The sequence below is a fragment of the Myotis myotis genome, unplaced genomic scaffold (assembly GCF_014108235.1).
Source record: "Myotis myotis isolate mMyoMyo1 unplaced genomic scaffold, mMyoMyo1.p scaffold_m19_p_15, whole genome shotgun sequence".
Classification (NCBI taxonomy): Eukaryota; Metazoa; Chordata; class Mammalia; order Chiroptera; family Vespertilionidae; genus Myotis; species Myotis myotis.
In genome coordinates this window covers 14,808,579-14,835,828 of record NW_023416319.1, presented here as the reverse complement: position 1 = coordinate 14,835,828, position 27,250 = coordinate 14,808,579, and the positions used below count along the sequence as shown (strand labels likewise).

Below are 27,250 nucleotides of genomic sequence, written 5' to 3'. Positions count from 1 at the left end.
GTCCTGGCTTAGAGTTACACTGACCTGGGTTAGAATTCTGAGTGTAATTTATAGGTGTATGATCTTGGGCAAATTACTTAGCCTTGCTGAGCCTCAGTTTCCTCATCTGTGAAATGGAGCTGATATATGAGGGTTACGTGGATAATGTCTAAAAGTGGTGTTCAGAGCTTGTGGTATGTGCTCAATAAATGTTAGCTATTATTATTATTTTATGAATAATTGGAATCATTATGCCTTTTCCTCTTAGGCCCCAAGAGATCATTCATATTATAGGCCCAATTAATTATTTATGGTTCTAAAATTTTAAATTACAAGATAAATAAACTTCTTTTTATAAGTATTAGATCAGTTTTCCAAGGAAAAAAATCTTACTCAAGCTTTTTCTTTATCACATCTTATGGAAATTGGTCACATGTTAAGTGTATTGACTTTAACTATTAAATTTGCCTTTTGACCGTATTAATTCAAATGTTATTGTTTCTGTTATTCTCACCAAAATCCATCTAAACTATTTCCCTTCCTATGGTCCACCAAATGGATATCATCTCTACCTTTGAATCTACCCATACACCACACACTGTTTCTGGCACCTCTTTGGGGGCCTGCCATTACTCTTGTCTTCTTTTATGACTTATTTGTTTTTCCTCAAGTGAATAGTAAGCTCCTTGAACTCTTAGGCCTTACTTATTTTCCTGTGAAATAGCACCATAATATGCATAGTACTGGTACTAAATAGAAACTTAGTTGACTTGAATTTTCTAGACCTGTTTTATTATAGGCTTTAAAAGAATCTACACTATCACTATTTAACATGTGTAAATTCTTCACATATATTAAATTGTCAGGTAAGATGCAAAGATGAAATAAGTCAACTATTTTGGTAATGAAGTTCTGGCTAATCTAGATGATTAGATACTTTCTATAGGACTTTACAAACATATATTTGCATTTGAAAATAAAATCCCTTGAAAAATGATCTCTCAGGAAAGTTGTGCTGCTTCTATCAGAATGTACCAGAAGCATTTTTCCTATTGTTGCAAAAATGGTGAAGGTTAGTGCATGCAAATTTCTCATATGCCTCATAAAATACTTAATCATCTACATCCGAAGCCAAGAACCGCTGTGTAACCAAGTAGTTCCCTGCTCATAAGGAACTCAGCTGTGTAATTCTGTTTCATCCCCAAATTCAGCATCTCTTCTCCTCTCCAGGGGGCTCTACCACTTCATGACACCATAAACAAAATAGGTTCAGAGTTCAGTTTAGCTGACATTTTTGTTATAAAGCTAATAAACAATAAAGTCCCAAAGTATCAGCCATTATTTTTTTCCTTTTCTTAAGTTAGATAGACATGTAATATGTTTACAGAGTTTCTAATTTATTTCCCTACTAATGAAAACAGGCATTTCTAGATAAATTAGGCAGTGTCCTGGAGTTGCCTTTATATAGAGAGGAAAGCAATTTTGCTTAAGATTTGAAATCTGGCTTTAGTCTTTTGCAAAGAATTATGGATAGGAATGGGGCAATGAAAAAAGGACTAAAACCAAGCAAAGAAGCAAAAATGTTTTGTATTTTTTTAGGTGTGGCAAGGAATTATGTGTGCAATTATTTTTCAACATAAATATATCTTATCCCTGTTGATGTGTACTACTGAAATACAATGAATGGGCATAGTTTGCTGACAATATAATTGCAAGCAACAGAATAACCGAGCTCCTAGAATGAGCAGAGCATAATAGTAGGTACGAGAGATATATAGAAAGATCCACTGCGGTTCTGAACTTAAAGGCTCATAATGCAATTGGAGAGGAGTGGATTCATCAAGATCATAAAAGGCATCTGTTGACATTCTGGAAAAGAGATTTTTCTGTGCATTCTGTGAAGTATCCTTTTTTTCAGAAGCATTGGTTCTGGGATTTAAAAAAAAAATAATAACTTCATCTTGAACCCCTTGGGTGAGCTAGAGTGAAGACAAGACAGAGTCCCTTTCCTTAGAGTACATGGTATCCAAGCATCTGAGTGGGCGGCATTCACCCTGGTGGCTGTAGATAAGCTTGTGTCGGACTCCGAAGGAAAGCTGCCTGTTTCACATGGGTTAGCTAGGGCACAGTGATTATTCCCAGAGCTCACCCAAGCAAATTGATGAGTCCAAGGTGAGCAGAACCAATGCACTGGCATTTGCCAAACACAGATTCAGATTAAAGCAGGATTAATTAGTTCCTCTTAGTCAGTTACTGCCTCGAGTAGGCGAGCTGAGGAAGAAATGTTAGGTGCACACTGAATGCGAACTACCTTCTGTTTTCAGCTGAAGGTGCAAAGCAAAGAGCAGGGAATATAAACAGACAGTGAATATAAAATTGTAGTTCGGTGGGGAAAGGAGTTCTGTGAGCAATTCAGCTTCTTCCTCTGAATCGTACCCAGAATAGCACTGACTCTTATTTGTGTAGATTGTTCAGAATGTAGACTTTTATTGTAAGATAAAATACAAATACCTGCAGTCTGAGGCATTCTGTGAGTTTCCAGGATGGGGTTTGAGACTATCACCATAGTTTCAAAGCTAATACTGTAATTACTTTTTACCACTCTACTAGCTAATATTGACAATGAACCATACTGTTATCTAGCATAACTTGGTCGAGACCCTTGTAAAAAAAGAATCCATAACCACGTGTGGCAGTCTGTCCAAATGAGAGGCTGGGACCTAGGAAGAGAACATCATTTTAAGGACGGACACGGTACAGTTAATGTGCACAAGACATACCCAGCCAAAGAGAAGCCAGTCTCTTGGTGTTAATAGTCTAGCTTTTTTTCTAGTATAGCTGTTCACAAAGTAATTTAAAGATGAGGCATGCTACAAAATAATATTGATGTGTGTTAGGAATAAACTCTGAATAAATAAATGCCGACCTGGAGCTACAATCTTTTGTTGGTGGGGAAATAATAAACTATTTATGATTTTCCTTATGATGCTTCATTGACATATGGCGCTTCTAAACCAGTGACAAATTAATTGACTTGGTTTAAAAAGAAACGGAGGTGGCTTAATGAAGAAGGACAGGGCATGTATTAGGAGGCAGCTGGTTCTGCCACTGCCGGCTTATGGAGACAATATACATCGGACAGCAAATGAGTCTCTGTTGCATAAGATAAATTCTCCTTATAATAGAATTGCATGCTTTGTCTCTAAATGGGGTTATTATACACACCATTGCACAATGTTTGAAGAGCTTCGTTGGCCCTTATAGAGGGTTAGGAGAGAAATAAATTGGAAAACAATCGTACTTAAGACCTTCAATCCATCAAACACTCCACATTTATCTAAATTACTAGCACATTCTTCCAAAATACAAATCTGGATGATACACACAGCTAGAATGTTAATGCTGACCAGCCTCCACGTCTGTTTTATCAGGTTTTCCATCGTAAGCACAGACTAAAACGATGCACGTTGGAGCCTGGCAGTGTATCTCAACCACTACCCTCCCCTTCCCTTTCCCTCCGCTCTTCATACATCCACTGTCTTAGTCCCTGAAGTTTCACTCGGTATTCTTTGCACCCACTGTGAACGCACAGGCATCACTTGTCCTGGGTTATTTAACTCTCAGAACTTTTTTGACTTGAACACTCAGGCAGGCTTAATGCTAATTTACTTGGTCTCTTTGCTTTTCTGCACACTTGTGGGTCCTTACTGTTCAGTCTCTTAGTTATCCTTTAGAATAAATCCATTTCATTCCCTTACAGCCTCTAAAAAACCCCAGGAAGTAATAGAAGCTGACAGGATAAGTGGTACCATTGTTCACTCCATCTATGAAGATTGCACGTCCTAGGAGAGGACACGGGCAAGACTCATTCGGATGGTGTAGGTCAGGGGAGGTGGGAGCTGAGTCATTCTCTTCCTGCTAAAGCCCTCTGACCTGGCTTTGAAGCTGGCTCTCTCCTTCTAGGATATTATCATGTAGCGTTTAGGAATTTTGTAGCTCATAATAATGATGTAGATTGATCTAGATTGCTTTAGGATTAGAACATGTTTTCAAGCCCCAGGGGTGGTGTTACTTGGGAAAAGGGACCCTCGAGTATCTCATGATGAGGTTTTGACTTGTCAAGGGACTTTGAACACACCGTTCATTCCTGTCAAGCTTGGGATTTTCACCTGTGAGGTGAGGTTACAGTATTTGCTCCTTCCAGCTTTTCTTCTGTATTTCTTTCCTTCCTCCCTCCAAGAACAATAGAAAAGAATTGCTCTTGTGAAACATTTGAAGGTTCTTGAGTAAGAAGGTCTTTTTACGATATTATTCTATCCCAAACCAGATTACTTCCTCCTCCTCCTCATTGTGGGGTTCTTTGCTTTTCAAATACACCTGTATTCTGGTCTAGAGAAAGGTGAGCTGAAAGAAATGGACAAAATAGTCTCCTGGGCTTCTCCACATATCTATTACCCTTTCCAGATGGAACCTTGAAGCTGTGGCAAAAGTGTTATTTTCCCGACAGAGCAGGCATGAAGTGGCTAAGATTATACTGAAAGGTGTGACGGGGTGCTGTACAACAAAGGGAAGTCACCACTTTGTAATTCAATCTGTTGATGTTTTCTTCTTCTGTGTGGGTTTTTGGATTTCCTTGTCATTTCTGGAATTCTTTCCTTCTTTTTAAAATCCTCACCCGACGATATGCTTCTCATTGATTCGAGAGAGTGAGGGAGAGGGCGATAGAGAAACATCGATCTGTTGCTTCCCATACACGTCCTCACTAGGGATCAAACCCACAACCTGGGTATGTGCCCTGACTGGGAATCAGTGCACAGAATGACGTTCTAACCAACTGAGTCACACTGGCCAGGGCTGGAATTATTTCTTAAATGGTGGGTATTGTGTTGCTAAGTGTGTTTCTCCAGAAGCTTATTCCATCCAGCTAATTTTTTGGTTGCATACATTCTTTTGAAAATAGAGCCACATTATTTATGATAAAGTTTCTATAATTTAGTCAGGGAAAAGAAAAAAATGAAGACAAATGGTTACTGTGACTAGTTAATGAATTTTCTTTTGCCTGTTTTTTAAAAAGACTTTTATGTTCTTCGGCAAAAACAGATTATTTGATGACAATGCTAAGAATACTTAACTCTAGGTAAAAAATCGTTTCCATTTGACTGCATATTTCATTTAATGAGAGGGCTTTTATTTATATTTTGTTCTTTCAACATAATTATCTTAAGAAAATAATATGTACAGAGACAAATGAGTAGAGATTAGACACTGGTCTTTATAAATGTTTGTTCAAGTTAGTGCAGTGTAGAGAAAGGAAATCAAGAATCAAAATGCCTTAGAATTAAATCTTTGCTTGTATGTAATATCTTTAGTTCAAGGATCTGAAAACACATTATAAGCAATTAAACTTTAGGATACAAATGGGATTTCTATATTGTTTATTGCTTAAATTAAGATATCAAATTGGGATTTGTGTTGGGTTCCTAGGAAGTCCTTTCTTTTAAGTCTACAAATTTGCATATCCTAGTTTTCCTGGAATTTTTTTTTAATCTTATTTTCTCAAACCATTTCCAGATCTTTTTCTACCCATGTCATATTTCTTAAAAGACTCATTTCTTTACTTTCTATTTTTGATTTGTTCTTCAGCCTCTGTGACTTTTGCTCCAAAAATGCTGAATAAGGTCAGTGGTGCTGTCCTAATAGCTCACCCCAAGGCCATTTTAGTCCCTCTTCCTGTTTCTTCTCTTTACCCCATTTGATGTCATTGACCACTCATCATGCCTCCCTTTTTAAACATCTGGGGACAATTACTCTCCTTTATTTTCTTGCTCTGCATCTGTCTTACTTTCCTACTGCGTATATGCTGGCTCTACCCCAAATCTGGTTGTCCTGGCTCATCCTGTGAGCCATTCTGGCTGAGGAATCCACTCTCGTGGCTCTGGCCTGGACCCACCTCTAGCTCCAGCTTGCTCCTCAGTTCTCAACTCTGGAACCACATTTTCAACTCCTCTTCTAAATATCTTACAGAGCTCCAAGCTCAACATATCCCAAACCCCACTGATTATCATGAGAGGATAGAGTAACAGTTCCCTTGTCCTTCCCCCAATACTGTCTCCTCTCTAGCCTCTCTGTCTCCAGTACCATCACTCTCCAGCCCCCACATGTCCCTGTTAGAGACTTTGGTGCTGTCTGGTTCTTTCCTTCCTCACTTGTCTATAACAAACCCCATTGATTCTACCTCAGAAATGTCGTCACATCTACCTACCTTCCACCCTAACTGGTTGCCTTGGGTCCAGCTTTTCTTTATCCAGCTTGTACTGGTGCCCTGAGCAGTCTCCTCATTTTGTTCTCTGCTTTGCTGCTGGAGTTATTCCCCTGAAGACAAACCCAGGCATGGCCCATCCTTGGCTTCCACTTGTGTAAAGGATGTGGTCCCAAACTATATCCTGTGTGACACACAGAGTCCAATCCCAGCCAGTGAGCCCAGCCTGTTCTCTCTGCTTCTCCCTCCTCCTGCCCTGTGCACCTGCTCATCTGGATTTACCACTCCTCTGTCCTCTTATTAAACCTTGGCCTTCAGAGCTTTTCTTTTCTTTCTCTCTGCTTGGGGGACACTCCTATTCATTCTTCAAGGGACAATTTAAGTGCCATTTATGTGAAATCTCCCCCAGCTACTGCAACCGGAAGTAGATACTCCCGGCCTTTACATAACACTTTGTCCAGCTCTTCCATCACTGCCCTTGTCTCAGTCCTGTGATCATAAGTTTAGGTAGAAAGGGACTCTCTTTTCCTTAGCTGCCATATTATTTGTAGCCAAATGCTGGGCACATCCTAGCCCTTTGATCAGGGTTGGCTCAGTGCATGATTGAATGAATTTGTGGGTGCATGTAATCAGCATGGAGCTGTGGCGTAGCTTAGGATGGTCCCGAACCATCCTGACCGTGCTGCAGAGGCACTTTCTTTGTCTTGCTGGGGCTGTTAATCTCCACTGTGGTTATGCTTTCCATCAGGAAAAGGAGAAACTGTATGTGGAACTAAAGCACATCCTGGCCCGGCAGCCTGGGCCCGAGGCTGCAGAGCAGCTGCAGATCTACCGCCAGACTCTGCAACAGAAGACCAAGCAGCTTAAAGTGAGTAGCCTCTGCTCGTTCCTAGCCAAACTCTGGGGAACACACCTGAGCAAGTCTGCTGCCTCAGCTTCAGGAGCTGGTTTCCCAAATGCCCTACTCCACCGAGGTCAGCCCTTTTAGCACCTTACTTCCAGGAGGAGCAGGGCAAGCCTCAGAGCTACCCCTCTGCTCTTAGACTGATAGACCCCACAATTCTCCATCTCCCAAAAGAGGGGAGTGAGCAAGTGGGGAGAGAGTCAGGGAGAAGATGATGGCAATGGGATGGAAATTGGGGGTTAGAGTTTGTATGGATGATCTCAAGATGGTTTAGGGGATTTGGATGGTGGGGAAGAACAAAGGAAACATTAACACCATTGCCCATTGAAGGACATCGCTGTGACAATGCAGATTTTTGCTCTTCCATTCCACCTGAAATAAACACACACGAAGTACCAGCTCCTCCCCAGCCCTTGGGGCCTTGCTTCATGACCTTCTATCAAACAAATTGCCATGAACGGGAAATAAAACCCTGAGGAATCCTCTTAATATAAATTCCTTTCTAAATGACATAAGAACTCAATTGAAGAGATAATAATGTTTTACCATTACACATGCCTTTTTTAAAGTTTTCTAGAAAATGATGCTTTCCCATTATATTTTGAGCTTTTTCTTCTAAGTGAGTACTTTGATATTCTGGGCATGTCAGGGGAGTCTGATACATACACATGCACAGAGGGTAGCACACGCCAGCTGGGTTCTGGCACTTACCTGGGCACTGAGGGTGATAATTATTGCCTTCCTGCCTGGGGTAAAATAGATGTCATGCTACTAATATAGTACTGATCCTTTCACAAATAGGACAAAATTGCATCCTTTTGGTTAAAAAAGGAAGATGAAACAGAAGTCTAATTAGAACATTAATTTTCAACTTATCACTCTAAGTATTCATTTCACATGATCATCCTGAGACATAATTTGAGTTTTGCATGAGGCATAATCTTTTGGTTGTTTTCATCCCTTTAAATAGTTGAATATTTCAAACAAAATAGAAGCTTGTTTTCCAGGGATGAGTATAGAATAGAAAAGCACATGTCTGTCTTTGCACTACTGTCAGAAAGCCACACCAAGCACTGGATTGCACTTGATGGCTCATAGGAGCCTTTTGTCACTTTAACCCTTTATTTAAGAAAATCTGGGTTTTTTCCATTGAATGAAATATGACCAATGGTGGAAGCAGCTCAGAGGCAGATGCACTGAGTCTCTTGGCAAGTTTGTCCTCATGATCTGGACTCTTTTTTTATTTATTTAGGAAATTCCACATTCACAAGGTCTTGGTTTCTAAGACTTTAACTGTTAAGACAGGTTTCATTCCAACATGAAAATCATATCCTTTAGCTCATGATAACAGAGTCAGAATCATTTCCCCAGCAATTAAGAGGAGAGGGTTCAGAAGCAGATGCACACTCAAAAGACAAAATTTTAAAATTGAGTGAGAAGAAAAATAAATCCGAGTCGAGTGCATGTCCCTTAGAACAACAGCCTTTCTTTCCCCCCCTTGGTTTTTGCGGGGAGCACCCCTAGCTTTGGCATGCTTTCCACATGCTGTTCCGGTGAGTAAATTTCCACTCTTCTTGCCCAGCCTGACATCAGTAGCATCTATTGAACACACAATGGGAAAGGCGGGCAATGGGACTTCCTATTACAGCCCTCACGTGCATTAGACTCCCCCATGCACATGTCATAGCTCCCCAGTTCATAGAGGAAAGCGTCCCAGTGCTGGGATAAAGCAAGAACCTGTGACTAGTCCCAAAGAATACAATAAAGAGGTGATGGGCGTTTAGCAGAAACCACATAAATTGAATTCCTGCTTAGTGGGGGTGGTGGCAGGGTGACTTCAGATCTTTTATTTTGTATTTTTTTTTTTTACCATAATCCTCAGATGAGTCACACTCCCTAGTGATATCTTTCTTGAATGTTTTCTAAAAAAGGTTTTTAAAGGCAATTTGATACTGTGTGTCTGGGAGTTTTTCTGTCTGTCCTCACAGTATTCCTCGAAACACATCACATCATTCATGTGTGAGCCTGTTGAATGTTGCCTGATAGTTCTCCTTGTTAAGTAGGCGAATGAGGTTTCATTTAGATTTGTGCCTGGATTATGAGTCTTCAGCCCTCAGCCAGATTTTTGCCCAGACACAGGCCTTGCCCTGGTAGAAGCGTGCAGGCTAACTGTTAAACTGGTTTTGTACCTCTAGCCCCACTGAGGGAAATGGCAGCAGGTTAAAAAGATTTTTCAGAAAAAGCATATGTCTAACTGCATGTCTTCTGTTCATGCTGTTTTACTTGCCATGCTAGGTTTTGTCTTCAGAATTGAATATGTATGAATCACAGAGCGAAGAGTATAAGTATGAGCTGGGAAAACTTAGCAATGAACTAATGAATTTAAAGAAGAAATACCTCGCTCAGAAACGTAAAGAGCACCTTCAGAAGTAAGAATCAGACTAGTGTTCTAATTTTGGTGTGCCTATTACCGGCGGATGGGAAGATATTTGGTGTACAGTCACAGAGGTGCATATTCCATGGGGTAACCTAAGTCACAGGGTGAACAATTGACACTGTACAGGTCACTCACTGGGTATGTATCAGAGCAAGATCAGTATTTCGGCTGATACTAAGGCCTCTCCATTGGACCCTAACAGGGACCCATTAATACCTGCTCACTGGTAGATCTAATGTGGACCATGGGAAAGTGTGATTTTTTTTTCCCCCCTTCACACGGTTTTCACAATTTGGAAATGATCATGACATAACTGCATTTGCAAATGATGTTCACAGTCAGCCATGTACAGCTTATTCACATTGAAAACCACAGCTAATTTTGCCAGTGGGTCCGGCGTCTGGGCTTGGTAAAGCTGTTCTTTCTATAGTACAGCTGTACCACTGTACTTACGAGCAGTTTGTGAATAATTTTCACCTATGATTTAGATAAACTATCTCTGTGTCTAGAGACTGACTTCAGTACCTGCACTGGGGTATCGATGTGAGCTCTCATTCCTCTGGGAGACTAGAATGCAGGTGCCAGGTTAGCATTTTGCATTTCAGGATGCCTGCATGTCAAGGAGCAAGTCTTCTTTCCTTAGTTATCCTTATTTGCCTGGTCTAAGGTGAGAGAGTGAGCCCACAGCAGTAGGTTTGAACCTTGGCTTGGCTGTGTGGCATTACCCAACTCCTCTAGTTCACTGCACTGTGGCTCACATGGTGGGTTGAAAGTCAAGTTTGCGATTTCTTCCATGCAGGCATTTCAGGGACATGGTGAAAGAGGGTTTGAATGCATCTGCCTAGGATTCATTAGTGGCAAACAGCTATTTAAAGAAACTGGATGCAAATTCACTTGCTAGTAAAAATTCTACCCTTATAAATGAGAATGGTTCCTATTCTACATTTCAGTGTCAGTTCCTTGTTAGAATAAAATATGTGAAGAATTATAGCTAATTTAGGCGAGTCTGCCTTAATGTGTGGGTCTAGCAACTCTCTGATTCAGAATCACTGGCGAGACATATTAAGTAGCAGCCCCCAGTCCCCATTTCCAGATATTAGGATTCAGCAGGCTCTGGACGCGCCTCAGAAATCTGCAGTTTGATCACTCCACAGGCAGTTTCCGTGCATACTGAAGTTTGAGAACCACGGACATTACTGATATGAATTAGATGAGTGGAGTGGAAACACTGCAGTTTTCTTTTAGGAAACTAAAAGGCATACTTATAAACTGTCCATGTGGCTAGTTTCTACAGGAGGCAGGTGGCTAGATCAGTGACCTTCAAACTTTTGTATTGCGCAGCCTTTTCAGTAAAACATTTTTGAACTTGCAGCTTCCCAATATATATGTATGTAGTTTTTAGAATAAATATTTTTTATTTTAGAATATTTTTTTACCTCCAATGTATTTTAATTTACAAATTACATACAAATAGTATTATCACACTGTGAGTAATTATTAGCAAAGCGAGATTTTTAAATTTTTTTTAAAATATATTTTATTGATTTTTTACAGAGAGGAAGGGAGAGAGATAGTTAGAAACATCAATGAAAGAGAAACATCGATCAGCTGCCTCCTGCACATCCCCTACTGAGGATGTGCCTGCAACCAAGGTACATGCCCTTGGCCGGAATCGAACCTGGGACCTTTCAGTCCACAGGCCGACGCTCTATCCACTGAGCCAAACCGGTTTTGGCAAGATTTTTAATTTTTAAGGAATATATATATTCCATTATCTTCTTTTCAGTCCCCAGTGGGTCATGTCACTCACCTTCTGGATTTCATTTTGGAGGCCAGTGGTATGAATTACCCACCAACAAACTGCTAGCTTGGCTAAACTGTTGATTATCTTTCTAGAGCTGATTACCTACCTCCTCTGGGTTGGCCCTGGGTTTGGCCTAGTCTCCCTTAACCTTATTGATCCCCCGCTTCCAGAGTATTTTGGACACAAAGAGCATGCTGAGTCCATAGAGGGCGTCCCTCTGTGAACTCAGCCCTTCCCAACTGCCCATCTGCCAGAACTTCAGGGCTCCAGCCATATGCCACCTGTAGCTATTTAAATGGAAACGAATGACAATGAAATAAAATTAAACGTTTAGTTCCTCAGTTGCATTAGTTATATTTCCACTGCTCAGTCGCCACATGGGTCTAGTGGGCACTGCCTAGGTACAGAGGTTCTCTGTCAGCATGAAAGTCTTATCAGCGCTGCTCTAGCAGAATCTTTGCCTTTACCTGTCCTCCTCTTCCCCTGACATGCTCGTTACTGGCAGCCACTTGGACCTGGTTGGAGTGTCACTGGTGGTTCCATAGAGCTGGGGACCCGTAAACTGGAGGTAGACAGAGAGATGAGTTCCGAGGAGAACTGCAAAAAGCTATGAAAGGGGCTGAAGGAAAATAAGCCGAGGCAAAAACAAAAGTGCTGACGTGGTTTAGATCGGAAGGAGAACGGCTGGAGAGAATTACAAATACATGAAAAGGGGAATATAAAAAAGACATTATTCCCATTAGTCAGCTTAGGCCAAGTCAGAAGCCTTAAGCATAAGTTCCTTCAAAGAGGAAAAATGGGTTATTTAAGGCCAGAGTGGGCGGGGTAGGGGAGAGGGAGAGAGGAGAGCTGCCTGCATGTAGCTACGGTCAGGAGGAAGGCACTTGCCAGAGTGCTGGAAGGAATCCGCTTTGCTGGGTCCACTCCATTTTGTTCTATTTAGGGAGAAATTTTTTTTTTTATAATAATGAAATCAACTCTAAGAGATGGCTGGATTAATGAACCAATCCTCTACAGGTTCTTTCCAAATGGAATAATTTAGAATAATTTCTGTAGATGTTCTCCCCACACCTGCACTTTGTAAAATAACTCATATCATTTTTACCTTCTTTTATTTTTTCCCTCCAAACACCCTCTTTATCATGCTTCGGTCCCAACCTATACTCCTACCCATCTGCCCCCGACTCTCCTACTCTGGACCCCTCAGGCTGGTCTAAAGTCTGAAGTACTAGTCAGATCTTTTTATGCAAAATGTGGGTTTATTCCCCTCAGGTGAGTCATTCCTAGTTGTCAAATCTAATTGGTTTTGGCCTTAGTAGTTTGCTTAATTTTTATTTTAAAAAGAGATTCCGGAGTTAATTTTCATAAGACCCCTAATTACACAATAGGTAATTTGTGTAAATTTAAGGTACCTCTGTAGGAAACCTGAATATGTGTGCGTGTATGTGTGGTATATGTATGTGTGCTATGGGTGTGTGTATTTAAAGGAGCTTTATATAGAAGATACATTGTAGACTTTATGGTAGAACTCCCTTTATGTACTATCTTATTTATCTTTCCCGGCTTTTCTTGCATCTTAAACTCTTTAATAATAATTGCTGCGTGTGTAAAGTTACAGGATAACTTGCTTTTATAAATGTCCAAGTTTGATGAAGATACCTTTGTGCGGTAAATATTTATGTTTGTACTGGTACTTTGAATATAAAAGTTGATAAATGATGAATTAATCATTATCATTGAGCCAAGAGAAAGATTCTTCTGATCTGTGGAACTAAACCCGTGTTTTATAAAACAGGAAGGTGATTACAAATGAGAGGAGCCTTAAGTTCATAGTGCTTGAGTTATAATGAGGTCGTCTACCCATTAGGATGGAAGATTTAATTGTGTCTTTCCCTAAGTCTATGTGTTACCAGCAAACACCTAATTAGATCTTAAACAACTACCTTGTCTAAAACTGGAGCTTTAATAAAGCAGTTTTCACCCTGTGAACTTAGAGAACGCCAGACTTAAAAGAGAAAAACCATGTCCAGGAGGTTAACTCTCACCTCCTCTCTTACAGACACAAGGACAAAACATCCATGGATGTCGCCATCCCACTGGGCAAACCAACTGGCCCTCGTTTTACTGGGGGTGGATTTCCCCTCAGCAAGTCACCCCAAGTGCAATCCTAACTTGAAGCTGCTGGCCGGCTCCAGTTGAACAGCTCATGACATTTGCTCTGGAACCTTTTGGAGAAGTCTCTTTCAAACTCCCTAGGAATTTACAGAAATCAGTGCTTAGATTACAGGATGGAAAGAACATGCAGAACTGTCGTAGTCATGTACAAATAAGAGTGACGACATTCTACTCGGTCCACATGGATAGGAACAGCTTGGAATTATATCTATTCAGTTAGGCTGACCCATGGCATGAAGCAGGTCATCTGTTACAACCACGTTCGTTGGTTGATTTGAAATGCATCACATCTAGCCACTCCGTATGCACGAAGTTGTGGGCCTTTATTTCTCTGTTATGAGACATGGGTGCATTTGAAGACGTTTTTATATTTTAAAAAACATTTTTGAAATGCAGTGCATTCTTATTAGTAAGAATCTATTTTAATTATTCATACTTACAAGTAAATAATGTTAATCATTTTCAGAATGATTTCTATGTGGAATTCCTTTTTAGGGCTGGGGTATGAAAATCTATCACAAAGAGACATAATAAATATTCATAAAAAATAAAAAAGGAATATTTGTAGAGATTTTGATCTTTGGCAAAGTAAGGTTTAGAGGTTCTATGAGAAATGTTTAACGTAAGGATTTAGTTCATTTTCAGGACTGTAAAAGGAGGGATTTGGGCTGGTATTCTTCACAAGGCTCTCCTTTCTACCTCACTGTTGCAGAATGGAATTACGTAGAACAGGGATCTGGCTTCACAAGCTGCCGTGAGCGTTTTTGAGCTATTGAATCCATTGTATTTTCTTTTTGTTGAAGCCACAGTTAGATGGAAAACGTTCAACGTTCCCTCAATAATATTATGCGAGGACACTCTGGCCATCTCTCTCACAATAACTTGAGTTCTGTAATTTTTAATAGTTATTGAGGAGTAAGCTCAGGAATGAACAAGGACTGTGCAGTGGATCATCCATTTGTTTTACAGGAACAAGGTTTCCACTGAGAGGAGCAGATGAATAATGACCCAAGATGCTGGTTCAGATTATACAGAGTTGGGACTGCAGAGGTATCTTCTGCATGTTCTGCTGTCCCTCTCAGTTGACACCAGAAGCAGACCCCAGGCTCTGATGGCCATGAAAGTGATTTATTATGAAGTGATTTTAGAAATCCCAGTAAGAGTGGGGAAGTAGAACTGGGAAGGGAAGGAGAACCCAGTGAGGGTGCAATGTCAAGTCCAGTGCAATGCTGGGGACTTTGGCAGGATCTTGCAGGGAACTCTGAAGGCAATGTAATCACATCTCGGAGTTGTCCCCATCAGGGGTGAGGGAGCTGGGGTGCTTATATGCCTCATGTTGTTAGTCATTGACCAAGGACTGCTCTGAAGGGATCCTTCTGGTTCTTCCAGTTTGTGGGCAAAGCAGGGTCTGGCAGCCTGGGGGTGGCCTCAGACGGACAAAGGGACCACAGGTGCTGACTGTTTGGAAGTGAAAGTAGTTAAGGGCTTGGGGAAATGGGTCTTCCATTTCTTCCAAATGGTTCCAGAGGGAGAATTATAGAGAGAAATCAACCTCCATGTAGCTGACCTCTCAGTGGTGAGGTGTGACCATCAGCTGTGGTGAATGGGTATGTTCCCTAGAGAATTTGCTGAGAGCACTTTAACCCTACAGAATCACAGTGGGGCCATTTCTATGTTTGAAAATCACTGGTGCTATCTTCCCACAGAGCCGACCGTATTCTGTTGAGACAAAAGCTTTTGCAGGTAAGGCAAGGCAGTTATGATAATACGCACAACACTGGAGATTTTCCCATCTGCTTAGAGACATTTTGAAGGATAGCCATTCCATCTGAGTCCTTGGTAACTATAAAAAGGTCACTTCTCTAGGGAAATGGGGCCTATGATTCTTGATCTATCCCAGTATGGCAAAGACTCCAGAGATGGATGCTGGGTTCATATTCTGACTTCAGAAAAATGAGTTCTTTTGAGAATTAAATGAGTTAATGCATGTAAGCATACAACAATGTTAGGCACGTAGTTGTTGAATACAAAACTGTCATTGTTATGACGTAAGAGATACCTAATGTTTTAAAACTAGATAAGAAACATCATTACATAATGCTTTATTATATCAATGATAGAGGTGATTCTAATGCTTATTTAGAGGGTGAATGACACTAACATGTCTGGGTGAAGCAGAATTTGTTCATGAAATTTATAGTTGAATATCTCACAAAAATGCCATATTGGGTGTCTCATGAAAACTTCTGTATACTTATTTTTATTTTTTGTTAATATACAGAACTTCCAGAGGGAAAGACACGAGTGGCCTTGAGTTACCATCTTCTTGTTTCTCTCCATGTAATGGAGCAGGGTGGTCAGCCTCTGCTGGTGACAGCTGTTCCATGAGCTAAAGTGGCATGGGCTCTGGGAGCTGACATGGCTGCTCTATGGGCTCAATATGCTTATTTCAAATGCAGAAATAAATTAAGGTTAGAAAAAGTAGAAGATACTGCTGCTGCCTCTCATTTACTGCACATCCTGAGAGCCCAGGGTATTATAAGCAATAACTGTTTAGGTGCAGGTGTTACCACTGTGGCCACAGTACAAAAATGAGCTGTTAAAAACACTGAGATTTGCAAATCATTAAGGATAACTGTGATCTCACAGTGGGATGAGGTGCTTTTAAAATTACAAATTTGAGCTGCACTGTAGAGCAACATTAAGAGATTGTACAGTAGCATCATTTACCCTGGGGTTTTCAAAGTCTCCGAAAGAACTCATGTTGCTAAACCAGACGTTGACTCTCTACTGGGCTACTGGGGAGCTGGTATAGTTTCTCTGTTGATAGAGAGAGACACGATAAAGGGAACTGCCTGGTCATTATTTGCTGATCATAGCATCTCAGCGATGGCTCTTACAGCGAGGCTTTTATGGTGCTTACCTCTGAAGAAGCTGCTCAGAGCAAAGGTTTGTTGCTGTGATAAGCCAGAGAGATGGTGGTAGTCATGCTAGGAGGAGATGGCAGCAACTTTCTTTGTCAAGAGCTGTAATTTTGCTATAAAAATTTATCCAGGGTTGATAATTATCATTTGATTTCTTGGTTTGCTCAGCAAGATTCTGAAGTTTGACCTAGCCTCTGATACCCTTTGGAAAATACTATGTAATGAATTTTGAGCAGTATGGTATTTCAGAGGCTGGACAATTTAAGGAAAGATATTATCTCTCTCTTAAACATAATCAATTACATGGAGATCTAGTTGGAACAGGAGCTGAGGGAGGGCATTTTAAAATATTAAAATGGTAAAATAGTTTAAAAATACGTCTCACTATTTTCTTTATAGTAGATGGGAAATATTTTTATGGCATCATCCATTTTTAACTTCCAATTCAATGCTGTTTTAGTATACCATTTCTCATATCTATTATTTAAAAGTTCCATTAGGGTTTTGAGACCCATTAAAATTTTATAACAGTATAAGATGTGATATCAACAGGGCACCATTTTTCTTTTTTATAATTAAAAATAGGTTCCCTCCCCTTTATCTTAAAGTACCTGATTAAAACTATGGATAGACAATTAGAAAATACAGATAAGCAAAGAGAAGAAAGAGGACATCAATAATCCCACCACCTATTGGTAACTATGGTTTTTCTGAGTTAATAGTTGTCTCATTCACATGAATTAGCTATACCAATTGCTCATACCTATAATTTGTTTTAATTACTTGGTGCTTATAATCCCCAATTGTTAAATATTTGGAATATCACCTATGCAAAGCTACTGTTTTATAATTTTGAGGGTATCTTTTTTTTTTTTTTTATTATTAGTTAAGGTATTACAAATGTGTCCTCATCCCCCCCATTAACCCCCAACCTCCCCCCCACACACACTCATGCTCCCATCCCCCTGTTGTCCATGTCCATTGGTATGGCTTATATACATGTATACAAGTCCTTTGGTTGATCTCTTCCCCTTACCCCCGCCCTCCCCTACTTTCCTTCTGGGGATTGATAGCCTGATTGCTGTTTCTCAGTCTTTGAGTCTGTCCCTTTTCATCAGTCTATGTTGTTCTCTATAATCCACAAATGAGTGAGATCATGTGGTATTTATCTTTCTCTGACTGGCTTATTTCACTAAGCATAATGCTCTCCAGTTCCATCCATGCTGTTGCAAAAGGCAAGAGTTCCTTTTTTTTTTACCGCAGCATAGTATTCCATTGTGTATATGGACCACAGTTTTCTAATCCACTCATCTGCTGATGGGCACTTAGGCTGTTTCCAAATCTTAGCTATGGTGAATTGTGCTGCTATGAACATAGGGGTGCATATATCCTTTCTGATTGGCGTTTCTGGTTTCTTGGGATATATTCCTAGTAGTGGGATCACTGGGTCAAATGGGAGTTCCATTTTTAGTCTTCTGAGGTAGCTCCATACTGTTCTCCACAGTGGCTGCACCAGTCTGCATTCCCACCAGCAGTGCAGAAGGGTTCCTTTTTCTCCACATCCTCTCCAACACTTGTTGTTTGTTGATTTGTTGATGATAGCCATTCTGACAGGTGTGAGATGATAACGCATTGTCGTTTTGATTTGCATCTCTCGTATAATTAGTGACTTTGAGCAGGTTTTCATATGTCTTTCGGCCTTCTGTATGTCCTCTTTCGAAAAGTGTCTATCTAGGTCCGTTGCCCATTTTTTTATTGGATTGTTTATCTTCCTTTTGTTAAGTTTCATGAGATCCCTGTAAATGTTGGAAATTAAACCCTTATCGGTGGTATCATTGGCAAATATGTTCTCCCATGTAGTGGGTCTTCTTGTTGTTTTGTTGATGGTTTCCTTTGCTGTGCAAAAGCTTTTTATTTTGATGTAGTCCCATTTGTTTATTTTCTCTTTAGTTTCCATTGCCCTAGGAGCATTATCAGAGAAGAAATTTCTTCGGCATATGTTTGCGATTTCGCTGCCTGTGGATTCCTCTAGTATTTTTATGGTTTCCCGTCTTATGTTTAAGTCTTTTATCCATTTTGAGTTTATTTTTGTGTATGGTGTGAGTTGGTGATCTAGTTTCATCCTTTTGCATGTATCTGTCCAATTTTCCCAACACCATTTATTGAAAAGACTGTCTTGACTCCATTGTATGTTCTTGCCTCCTTTGTCGAATATTAATTGGGCATAGTGGTTTGGGTTGATTTCTGGGGTCTCTATTCTATTCCATTGATCTATATGTCTGTTCTTGTGCCAGTACCAAGCTGTTTTAAGAACAGTGGCTTTGTAATACAGTTTGATATCTGGTATTGAGATCCCACCTACTTTGTTCTTTCTGAGGATTGTTGCAGCTATTCGGGGTCTTTTTTTATTCCAGATGAATTTTTGGAATTTTTGAGGGTATCTTAATGGACATTTAAAATGAGTATATATAGATATATTTTATTTTTAAAAATTAAAGATATAATTTACATATAAAGTATTTTAAGTGTACATTTTGGTAAGTTTTGACAAATGCATATGCCCAAGTACCCACTATTATCACCACCACCACAATGCCCTCATGCCTCTTGGCAGTCAATATTCCCAGTCCCCACCCAGTTTAAGCAACCATGGATCTGTTTTTTGTCATTATATATTTTTGTCTTAGAACTTCAGATAAATGGAATCATACCTTATGTACTCTTTTGTGCCTAGCTTTTATTTTCATGTAGCTATAAATTTTTTGAAATATACCCATGCTGTTGCATATATATTCATTCATTTTTATTGCTGAATAATAGTCTGTTATATTGACATAATACAATTTGTTCATTGACTTACCTGTTGATGGGAAGTCAGGTTTTTTCTAACGTTTAGCTATTAAGAATCAAGTTGTTATGAACGTTTGTATAGAAGTCATTATGTGGACAGGTATTATCATTTCTCTTGAGTAAATACTGAGCTTATGAAATTGCTGAATCAAAGGGTAAGTGTATTTACTTGATAAGAAACTGCCAGTGTTTTCCTAACCGATTGGACCATTTTACTTTCCTACCAACAATGTGTTTGAGCTCCACTTACTCCAATCTTTGTTAATATTAGGTATTGTCAGTATTTTTAAAGCCATTTTATTTGGATATACAGTGATATTTCATTGTGATTTAAATTTATATTTCCTGATAACTAACAATGTTAAGCTTTTTTTTCATACATTTTGGACATTTATATGTCTTATTTTGTGAAGTGTCTAAATCTTTTGCCCATTTTTTTAATATATTTTTTATTGATTAAGATATTACATATGTGTCCTTGTCCCCACGTTACCCTCTACCCCCCCCGCCCCCCCCCGCTCATGCCCTCACCCCCCCGTTGTCCGTGTCCATTGGTTAGGCCTATATGCTTGCATATAAGTCCTTTGGTTGATCTTTCCCCCTTACCCCTACCCTCCCCTACCTTCCCTCCAAGGCCCGACAGTCCAATCAATGCCTCTCTGTCTCTGGATCAGTCCTTGTTCATCAGTTTATGTTGTTCATTATATTCCACAAATGAGTGAGATCCTGTGGTATTTATCCGCTCTCCAGTTCCATCCATGCTGTGGCAAATGGTAAGAGTTCCTTTTTCTTCTTCCTCTTCTTAAAGAATACCTTTCAGCATTTCATATAATGCTGGTTTGGTGGTGATGAACTCCTTTAGCTTTTTCTTATCCGTGAAGCTCTTTATCTGACCTTCTATTCTGAATGATAGCTTTGCTGGATAAAGTAATCTTGGTTGCAGGTTCTTGCTATTCATCACTTTGAATATTTCTTGCCAGTCTCTTCTGGCCTGCATGGTTTCTGTTGAGAAATCAGCTGACAGTCGTATGGGTACTCCCTTGTAGGTAACTGACTGTCTTTCTCTTGCTGCTTTTAAGATTCTCTCTTTATCTTTTGCTCTTGGCATTTTAATTATGATGTGTCTTGGTGTGGTCCTCCTTGGATTCCTTTTGTTTGGGGTTCTCTGCGCTTCGTGGACTTGTAAGTCCATTTCCTTCACCAGGTAGGGGAAGTTTTCTGTCATTATTTCTTCAAAAAGGTTTTCAATATCTTGCCCTCTCTCTCCTTCTGGTACCCCTATAATTCTGATGTTGGTACGCTTGAAGTTGTCCCAGAGGTTCCTTACACTATCTTCATATTTTTGGAATCTCTTTTTTCTTTTTCGGTTGGGTATTTTTTGTTTCTTTGTATTTCAAATCTTTGACTTGATTCTTGTGATCCTCTTGTCTGCTGTTGGATCTCTGTAAATTATTCTTTATTTCAGTCAGTGTATGCTTAATTTCTAGTTGGTCCTTTTTCGTGTCCTCCATGGTCTCACTATACTTATTGAGGGATTCATTAAATTTATCGGCGGTTTCCATAAAATTCTTGAAAAACCTTATAAACGTGGCCTTGAACTCTATATCCAGTTGTTTGCTTTCCTCCATTTCTGCCATTTGTGACCTGTTTCTTTGTCTCCGCATTTTGGCTGCTTCCCTGTGTTGATAGAGTGGCCCTGCGTTCCAGGTGTCCTGTAGGGCCCAGTGGCTCAGCCTCCCCAGTTACCTGAGGTGGACACTCTTGGTGCACTCTTGGTGCCTTGGTTGTTGTAGTATCACTGGGAGGAATTGACCTCCAGGCCAATTGGCTGTGAGAATCAGCTGTGTCTGAAGTGGGAGAACTTCTGTGCTGAAGACACCCTTCTGGGGCAAGACTTGCTTCAGTGGGGCTTTGGTGCTCGCTGAGTCTGCTCCCTGAGTGTGTCCCTTATGGATCTGAGGAGTTGCAATCTGGATGGTCCCCCTCTGACCACTGGGTACAGTGGCTCCTGGATCTAAGGAGGTGCTAATTCAGCCTCTGCCTGAGGCCACACAGCAGGAGCCACGAAGAGGCTCAGCTGTGAAGCAATGCAAGCCGCTGCGGGGCCTTGGGCCTTCTCTTGGAAGTTCCGGGTCTGCCTGGCTCGGCTGCAGTTAGGTACATTCACATGCAAAAGCCTCTGCCGCAGCCTGGGTGGGGCGGGGTCTCAGGGAGTCAAAGGGCGGAGAAAGCAGCTATGGCTGATTCTCCTAAGGAGTCGCGTGTCTCAGTGACCCGATAATTGCTGCAAGCACCTCTGAGGGAAAGCCGCCCTCAAGTTCGCCCGCTGCCCAACAATCCAGCTTCTCCCCGTATGAGTCCTGGGTCCCCAGAGACTTCCCAGAACCGGAGTTGAGAGCAGTCGGGAGCTTGTGATTCAAAAAGACAGCCGCGTCCTCAGGCGCCACCCCCTTTCCACGCGCGCACGAGCCGCCGTACCTCTGCACTTCACCTCCGCAGCTCCTCTGGCTCTCAGTGTGCTTTTCTTTCCTTCTAGTTGTAGAATTTACACTCAGCCAGGCTTCCTGTTGTTCTGGATGATGTCTGCTCTGTCCTTTGCGGTATTTTTCAATTGTTGTGGGAGGCAGCAATTTCCCGGTGTTTATCTATGCCGCCATCTTAGTTTCTCCCTTTTGCCCATTTTTAATCTTCTTATTAGATTATAAAAGTTCTTTGTATATTCTGGGTATAGAACCTTTGTCAGATATATTTCTTACAAATATTTTCACTGAGTCTGTGGCTGACTTTTTTATTTTCTTAGCAGTATATTTTGAAGATCCAGGCATTTTAAATTTTAATAAGGTCCCATTTATCTTTATTTTTCTTGTGTTGTTTGTACTTTTCTTGTCGTAAGTAATTTTTGCCTACTCCAAGACAGTAGTAATTTTAATGTGTTTTTCTCTAGAAGTTTTAATATAGTCTTAGTTTTTATGTTTAGATTTATGATCCATTTAGAGTTAATTTTACGTGAGGTATGAGATTAGTGTACAGGTTCAATTTTGTTCCATATGGATAACCAGTAGTTCAGCCTCATTTGCTGAAAAGAGTCGTTTTCCTATTGAATTACCTTGGCAGATTTGTAGAAAATCAGTTGAATGTATTTGAGTAGTCTCTGTAGTTTTATATCTATCTATCATGATAACAATAACTATATAATAAGTTGGATGGCATAAAACGCTCAACTTTTTTCTCCTTGTTAGAATTATTTTTGTTATTCTAGGTCTTCTGAATATCTGTATACAGCTTAAAATCAGCTTGTCAATATCTACAGAAAAGCCTTCTGGGAGTTTAGTTAGAATCACATTGAATCTATAGATCCCTTTGGGGGTACATTGTCATTTTAATAATATTGAGACTTTTAATCCATGAACATGGTATGCATGTCCCCACTTACTTAGACCTTTTTAAAATTTCTCTCAGCTCCTTCTTGTGATTTTCAGTGTATAGACATTGCACATATTTTGTTAAATTTATGCCTATTTTGCATTTTCTGATGTTATTGTAAATGGTATTTTAAGTATCATTTTTATTAGTATATGGAGATACAATTAATTTTTGTATCTCATGACATTGCTAAATTCATTTGTTTTTCAATTTGTTTTGGAATTACTTAGGATTTTCTGTGATCATAATCATGTTTTCTACAAATAAAGGCAGTTTTTCTTTGTTTCTAATCAGTATGCTTTCTATTATTGGTTTCTATGTTCATAATCTCCAAACTTGCACTGGCCAGGACTTCTAGTACAATGTTAGATTGAAATGCTGAGAGCAACATCTCTGCCTTCTTCCTGATCTTTGGGGGTAGGGGTAGGAGTCAGGGGAGTTTGAGTGTCTCATCATGAAGTATGAGGTTAGTTATAGAATTTTCATAGATGCCTTTAGTTAGGTTGAGGAAGCCTGCTTCTCCATTATTTGCTAGAGATTTTAATCATGTACAGATAGGGAATTTTGCCAATGCTTTTTCTGCATAGGTTGAAAGAATCATATGTTTTTCCTCTTATTGACATGGTGAATTACTTTGATATTTATTTATTTATTGTCTAAAGTTTTACATATTTTTCCTGCTTGACCCTCTCCCCCCAGCCATTCCCACCCTGGGCAAGCCCCCACCTCCCCAGTGTCTGTGTCCATTGGTTATGCTAATATGCATGCATGCAAGTTCTTTGGTTGCTCTCTAGCCCCCCAACCCCCTGCCATTTGTCTCTGGATCTATACTTGTTTATCAAATTATGTTGATCATTATATCCCACATATGAATTACTTTGATTTTTAAATATGAAACTAATTTTGCAGTCTTTGGGTAAACCCCACTTGGTCACAACATACAATTTTTATGTATTGTTGAGTTAGATTTGACCATATTTTGTTAAGGACCTTTATAACTATGTTCATGGGGTTTATTGGTCTGTACTTTTCTAGTAATGCCTTTGTCTAGTTTTGGTATCAAGTTTCTGCTGGCCTCAAAACTAAGTTGGGAAATGCTCCTCTACTATTTCCTAAAATGCTTTGAGTATAATTGGGATTATTTCTTCCTTAAATATTTGATATAATTTAGCAGTCAACTCATCTGAAATTAAATTTTTTCTTATGGGATGGTTTAAATAGATATAGTGTTATTCAGATATTCTGTTTCATCTTGTGCTGCTTTTGATAATTTGGGTCTGTCAAGGAATTTGTGTATTACGTATGTGTTGAGTTTAATGACATAAAGTTGTTGAAAATATCCTATTCCTACCGTTAGCATTGCTAGGATATGGACAGATGTTTCTTATTTCATTCTGGATATTAGTAATCTGAATCATCTCTCCTTTTTTTCTTTTGAAAATCTAGCTAAGAGTTTGTCAGTAAAATTTTATTGATCTTTCCAAAGAACCAGCTTTTTGTTTCATTAATTTTTCTCTACTGCCAGGTTTTTGTTTTTCATTGATTTCTGCTACTTACTTTGGATTAAATTTTCTTTTATTTTCTCTTCTACTTATAGCTTCTTAGGTAGTCAGTTGATTTTAGTCTTTTCCTTTATTTTTAATGTAGCCTTTAAAGCTATATATTTCCCTCTAAGCTCTGCTTTAAATGCCTCCCACACATTTTAATATGTGGTTTCTCATTATGGCTCAGTTTAACTTGTTTCTACTTGTCTTTTATTACCGTTTCTTTGACTCATGAGCTACTTAGAATCATGTCTTTAAATTTTCAAATATTTAGGTGCTTTTCCAGATATCTTTTTGTTACTGATTTTTAATTCAATTCTGCTGTCATCAGAAAACATGTCCCTGTATTCCAAGTATGAGGCCTGCGGCCCGCGAGCCGCAAGTTTGACATGCTTGCTGTATACGTTGAATCCTTCCACATTTATTGAGGCTTGTTATATAAGCCACAATATGGATTATCTTGGTGGTACTTGTTCTATGTGCACTTAAAAGAAGGTGTATTTTTCTTTTGTTGGGTGGAGTGTTGTATAAATGTCCATTGGGTCAAGGTAGTTGCTAGTGTTACTCAAGTCTTCTAAATTTTTACTGATTTTCTGTCTACTTGTCCTATTAATTATTAAACATGAAGTATTAAATCTACAAATATGTTTGTAGCTTTATCTATTTATCCTTTTACTGTTATCAGTTTTTGCTACATGTATTTTGAAGCTTAGAAATTAGTGCATAGACATTAAGATTATGTCTTCTTGATACATTGACCCTTTTATTATTATGAAATATCTTGATTCCTGATAATATTGCTTGTTTTAAAGTTGACTTTGTCTTATATTAATATAGTCACTCCAGCTTTAATGTTCTTTGTGTTTTCATATTATATCTTTTCCCATCCTTTTACTTTTAAGATACTGGTATTTTTATATTAAAATTCATCCATTGTAGATATAGTTGGATATTGCTTTTTTTAGAAGTTCAGTATTATAATCTTGCCCTTTTAATTGAAGGGATTAGATCAATTACCTTTCAACTGTAATTATCAATATTATTTCATTTCGGTCTACCATCTTGCTGTTTGTTTTCTATTTGTCCCATTCATTCATTGTAATTCTTTTATAGTCTGTTTCTATACTGAGCTTTTAAAGCTTTATTGAGATACTAGAGGCCCAATGTACGAAATTCGTGCAAGGGGCTCAGCCCTTGCAGCCCCGGCTTTGTCTGGAAGGTCATCCAGACGGTCATTCTGCTGTTTGGTCTAGTTAGCATATTAGCTCTTTATTATATAGGATAATTGACAAAATTTTATGATATATAGGTATACAATGGGATGATTTGATATATGTATACATTGTAAAAGGATTGCCCCCATTGAGTTAACACTTTTTGTGTCAGGTGAGTAGAACTTAAATTCTATTCCCAGCAACTTTCAATTATACAATATATTGTTATCAACTATAGTCACCATGTAATACATTACATCCTTAGACCTTTTCCACCTTACAACTGAAAGTTTGTCTTCTTTTACCAACCTCTCCTTTGTTATGATTGTTCTGATTTGTATTATTTCTGATTATAAGGCTGCAGTATTCTTATCTTTGTTCCCCTGAATGTTTTTTGCTTTATAAAATTTGTCCTTTAAAACAGATTTTTAGGATTTGATTATGATGTGCTTCGGTATGTTTTTTTTTAAATGTTTATCCTGCTTGGGATTCACTGAGATTCTAGACTTATAATTGTTATAAAATTTGGGAAAAAAATTAGCCATTATTTCTTCAAAAAATTTTTGTGTGCACACTCTCTTTCTGGGATTCCTTTTACTTTTATGTTAGGCAGTTTGATAATATTTTATAGCCATTGATTCCTCTATTTATTTTTAATCTTTTTGTTGTTATTGTTTCCTAATTCACTTTGAAGAGTTTCTGTTGCTATGTCTTAGTGTTTTCCTAATATTTCCTTGTGCATTGTTTACTCTGTGATTAAACCTCATTCAGTACATTTTAAAATTTCACATGTAATATTTTTCAGCTTTAGAAGCTTCATTTGCTTACTTTTTATATATTTCATCTCTCTCCTCTCTATGTTCATGCTTTTCTTTACATCCATGAGCACATTTAGTTGTTTTGAAAACCTATTAATTACAACATCTCTGTAATTTATGGTTATCTCTATTGACTGAATATTTCTCCTGGTTTGGGTCACCTTGTTCTACATCTTTGTATATCTGATAATTTTCTATTGGATGCTCGATACTGTAAATATTACACTGCTGAGTGTCTAGATTTTGTTGTCTTTCTTTAAAGAGTAAGCAAGTTTGTTTTGGTTGGTAGTTAAGTTGCTTGTGGATTACCTTACAGGCTTATTAAATTTTTTAAACTTATTTTTAGACTTACAGAAAAGTTTCAAGAAGAGTACAAGGAATTTATTTATACTTTTCACCCAGATTAAATAAAGCACCCATTTGCTTTATTCATTCATCTATTTTTTTAAAAAATATATTTTATTGATTTTTTACAGAGAGGAAGGGAGAGGGACAGAGAGTTAGAAACATCGATGAGAGAGAAACATCGACCAGCTGCCTCTTGCACACCCCACACTGGGGATGTGCCCACAACCAAGGTACATGCCCTTGACTGGAATCGAACCTGGGACCTTTCAGTCCTCAGGCCAACGCTCTATCCACTGAGCCAAACCAGTCAGGGCAATTCATCTATTTTTTGAGCCCATTTAAGAGGAAGCTGTAGAGATGATGCCTCTGTAGGCCTAAATACCTCAGAGCATATTTTCTAAAAACAAGGAACTCTGTCACATAATTTCGATAAAATCAACTTCAGAAAATTAACTTGGACATAATAGTGTTTTCTAATCTATAGACTTTATTGATATTTTACAAGTTGTCCTAGTTATGTTCTTTATAGCAAATGTAAAAATGTAACAGCTTGTTATATTCCATTGTCTTA

General features: G+C 39.0%; 1 protein-coding gene across 1 annotated transcript in view; it reads left to right on the top strand.

The window, feature by feature from the left end:
* Nucleotides 1-13,554, top strand: part of CFAP58 (cilia and flagella associated protein 58) — a 103,765-nt gene extending 90,211 nt beyond the window's left edge. The window contains exons 17-19 of the mRNA XM_036337372.1: nucleotides 6,987-7,106; nucleotides 9,438-9,571; nucleotides 13,443-13,554. Coding sequence (XP_036193265.1) covers nucleotides 6,987-7,106; nucleotides 9,438-9,571; nucleotides 13,443-13,554 — 366 coding nt within the window. The remainder of the gene's footprint in view (nucleotides 1-6,986; nucleotides 7,107-9,437; nucleotides 9,572-13,442) is intronic.
* The last annotated feature ends 13,696 nt before the right edge of the window (nucleotides 13,555-27,250 follow it).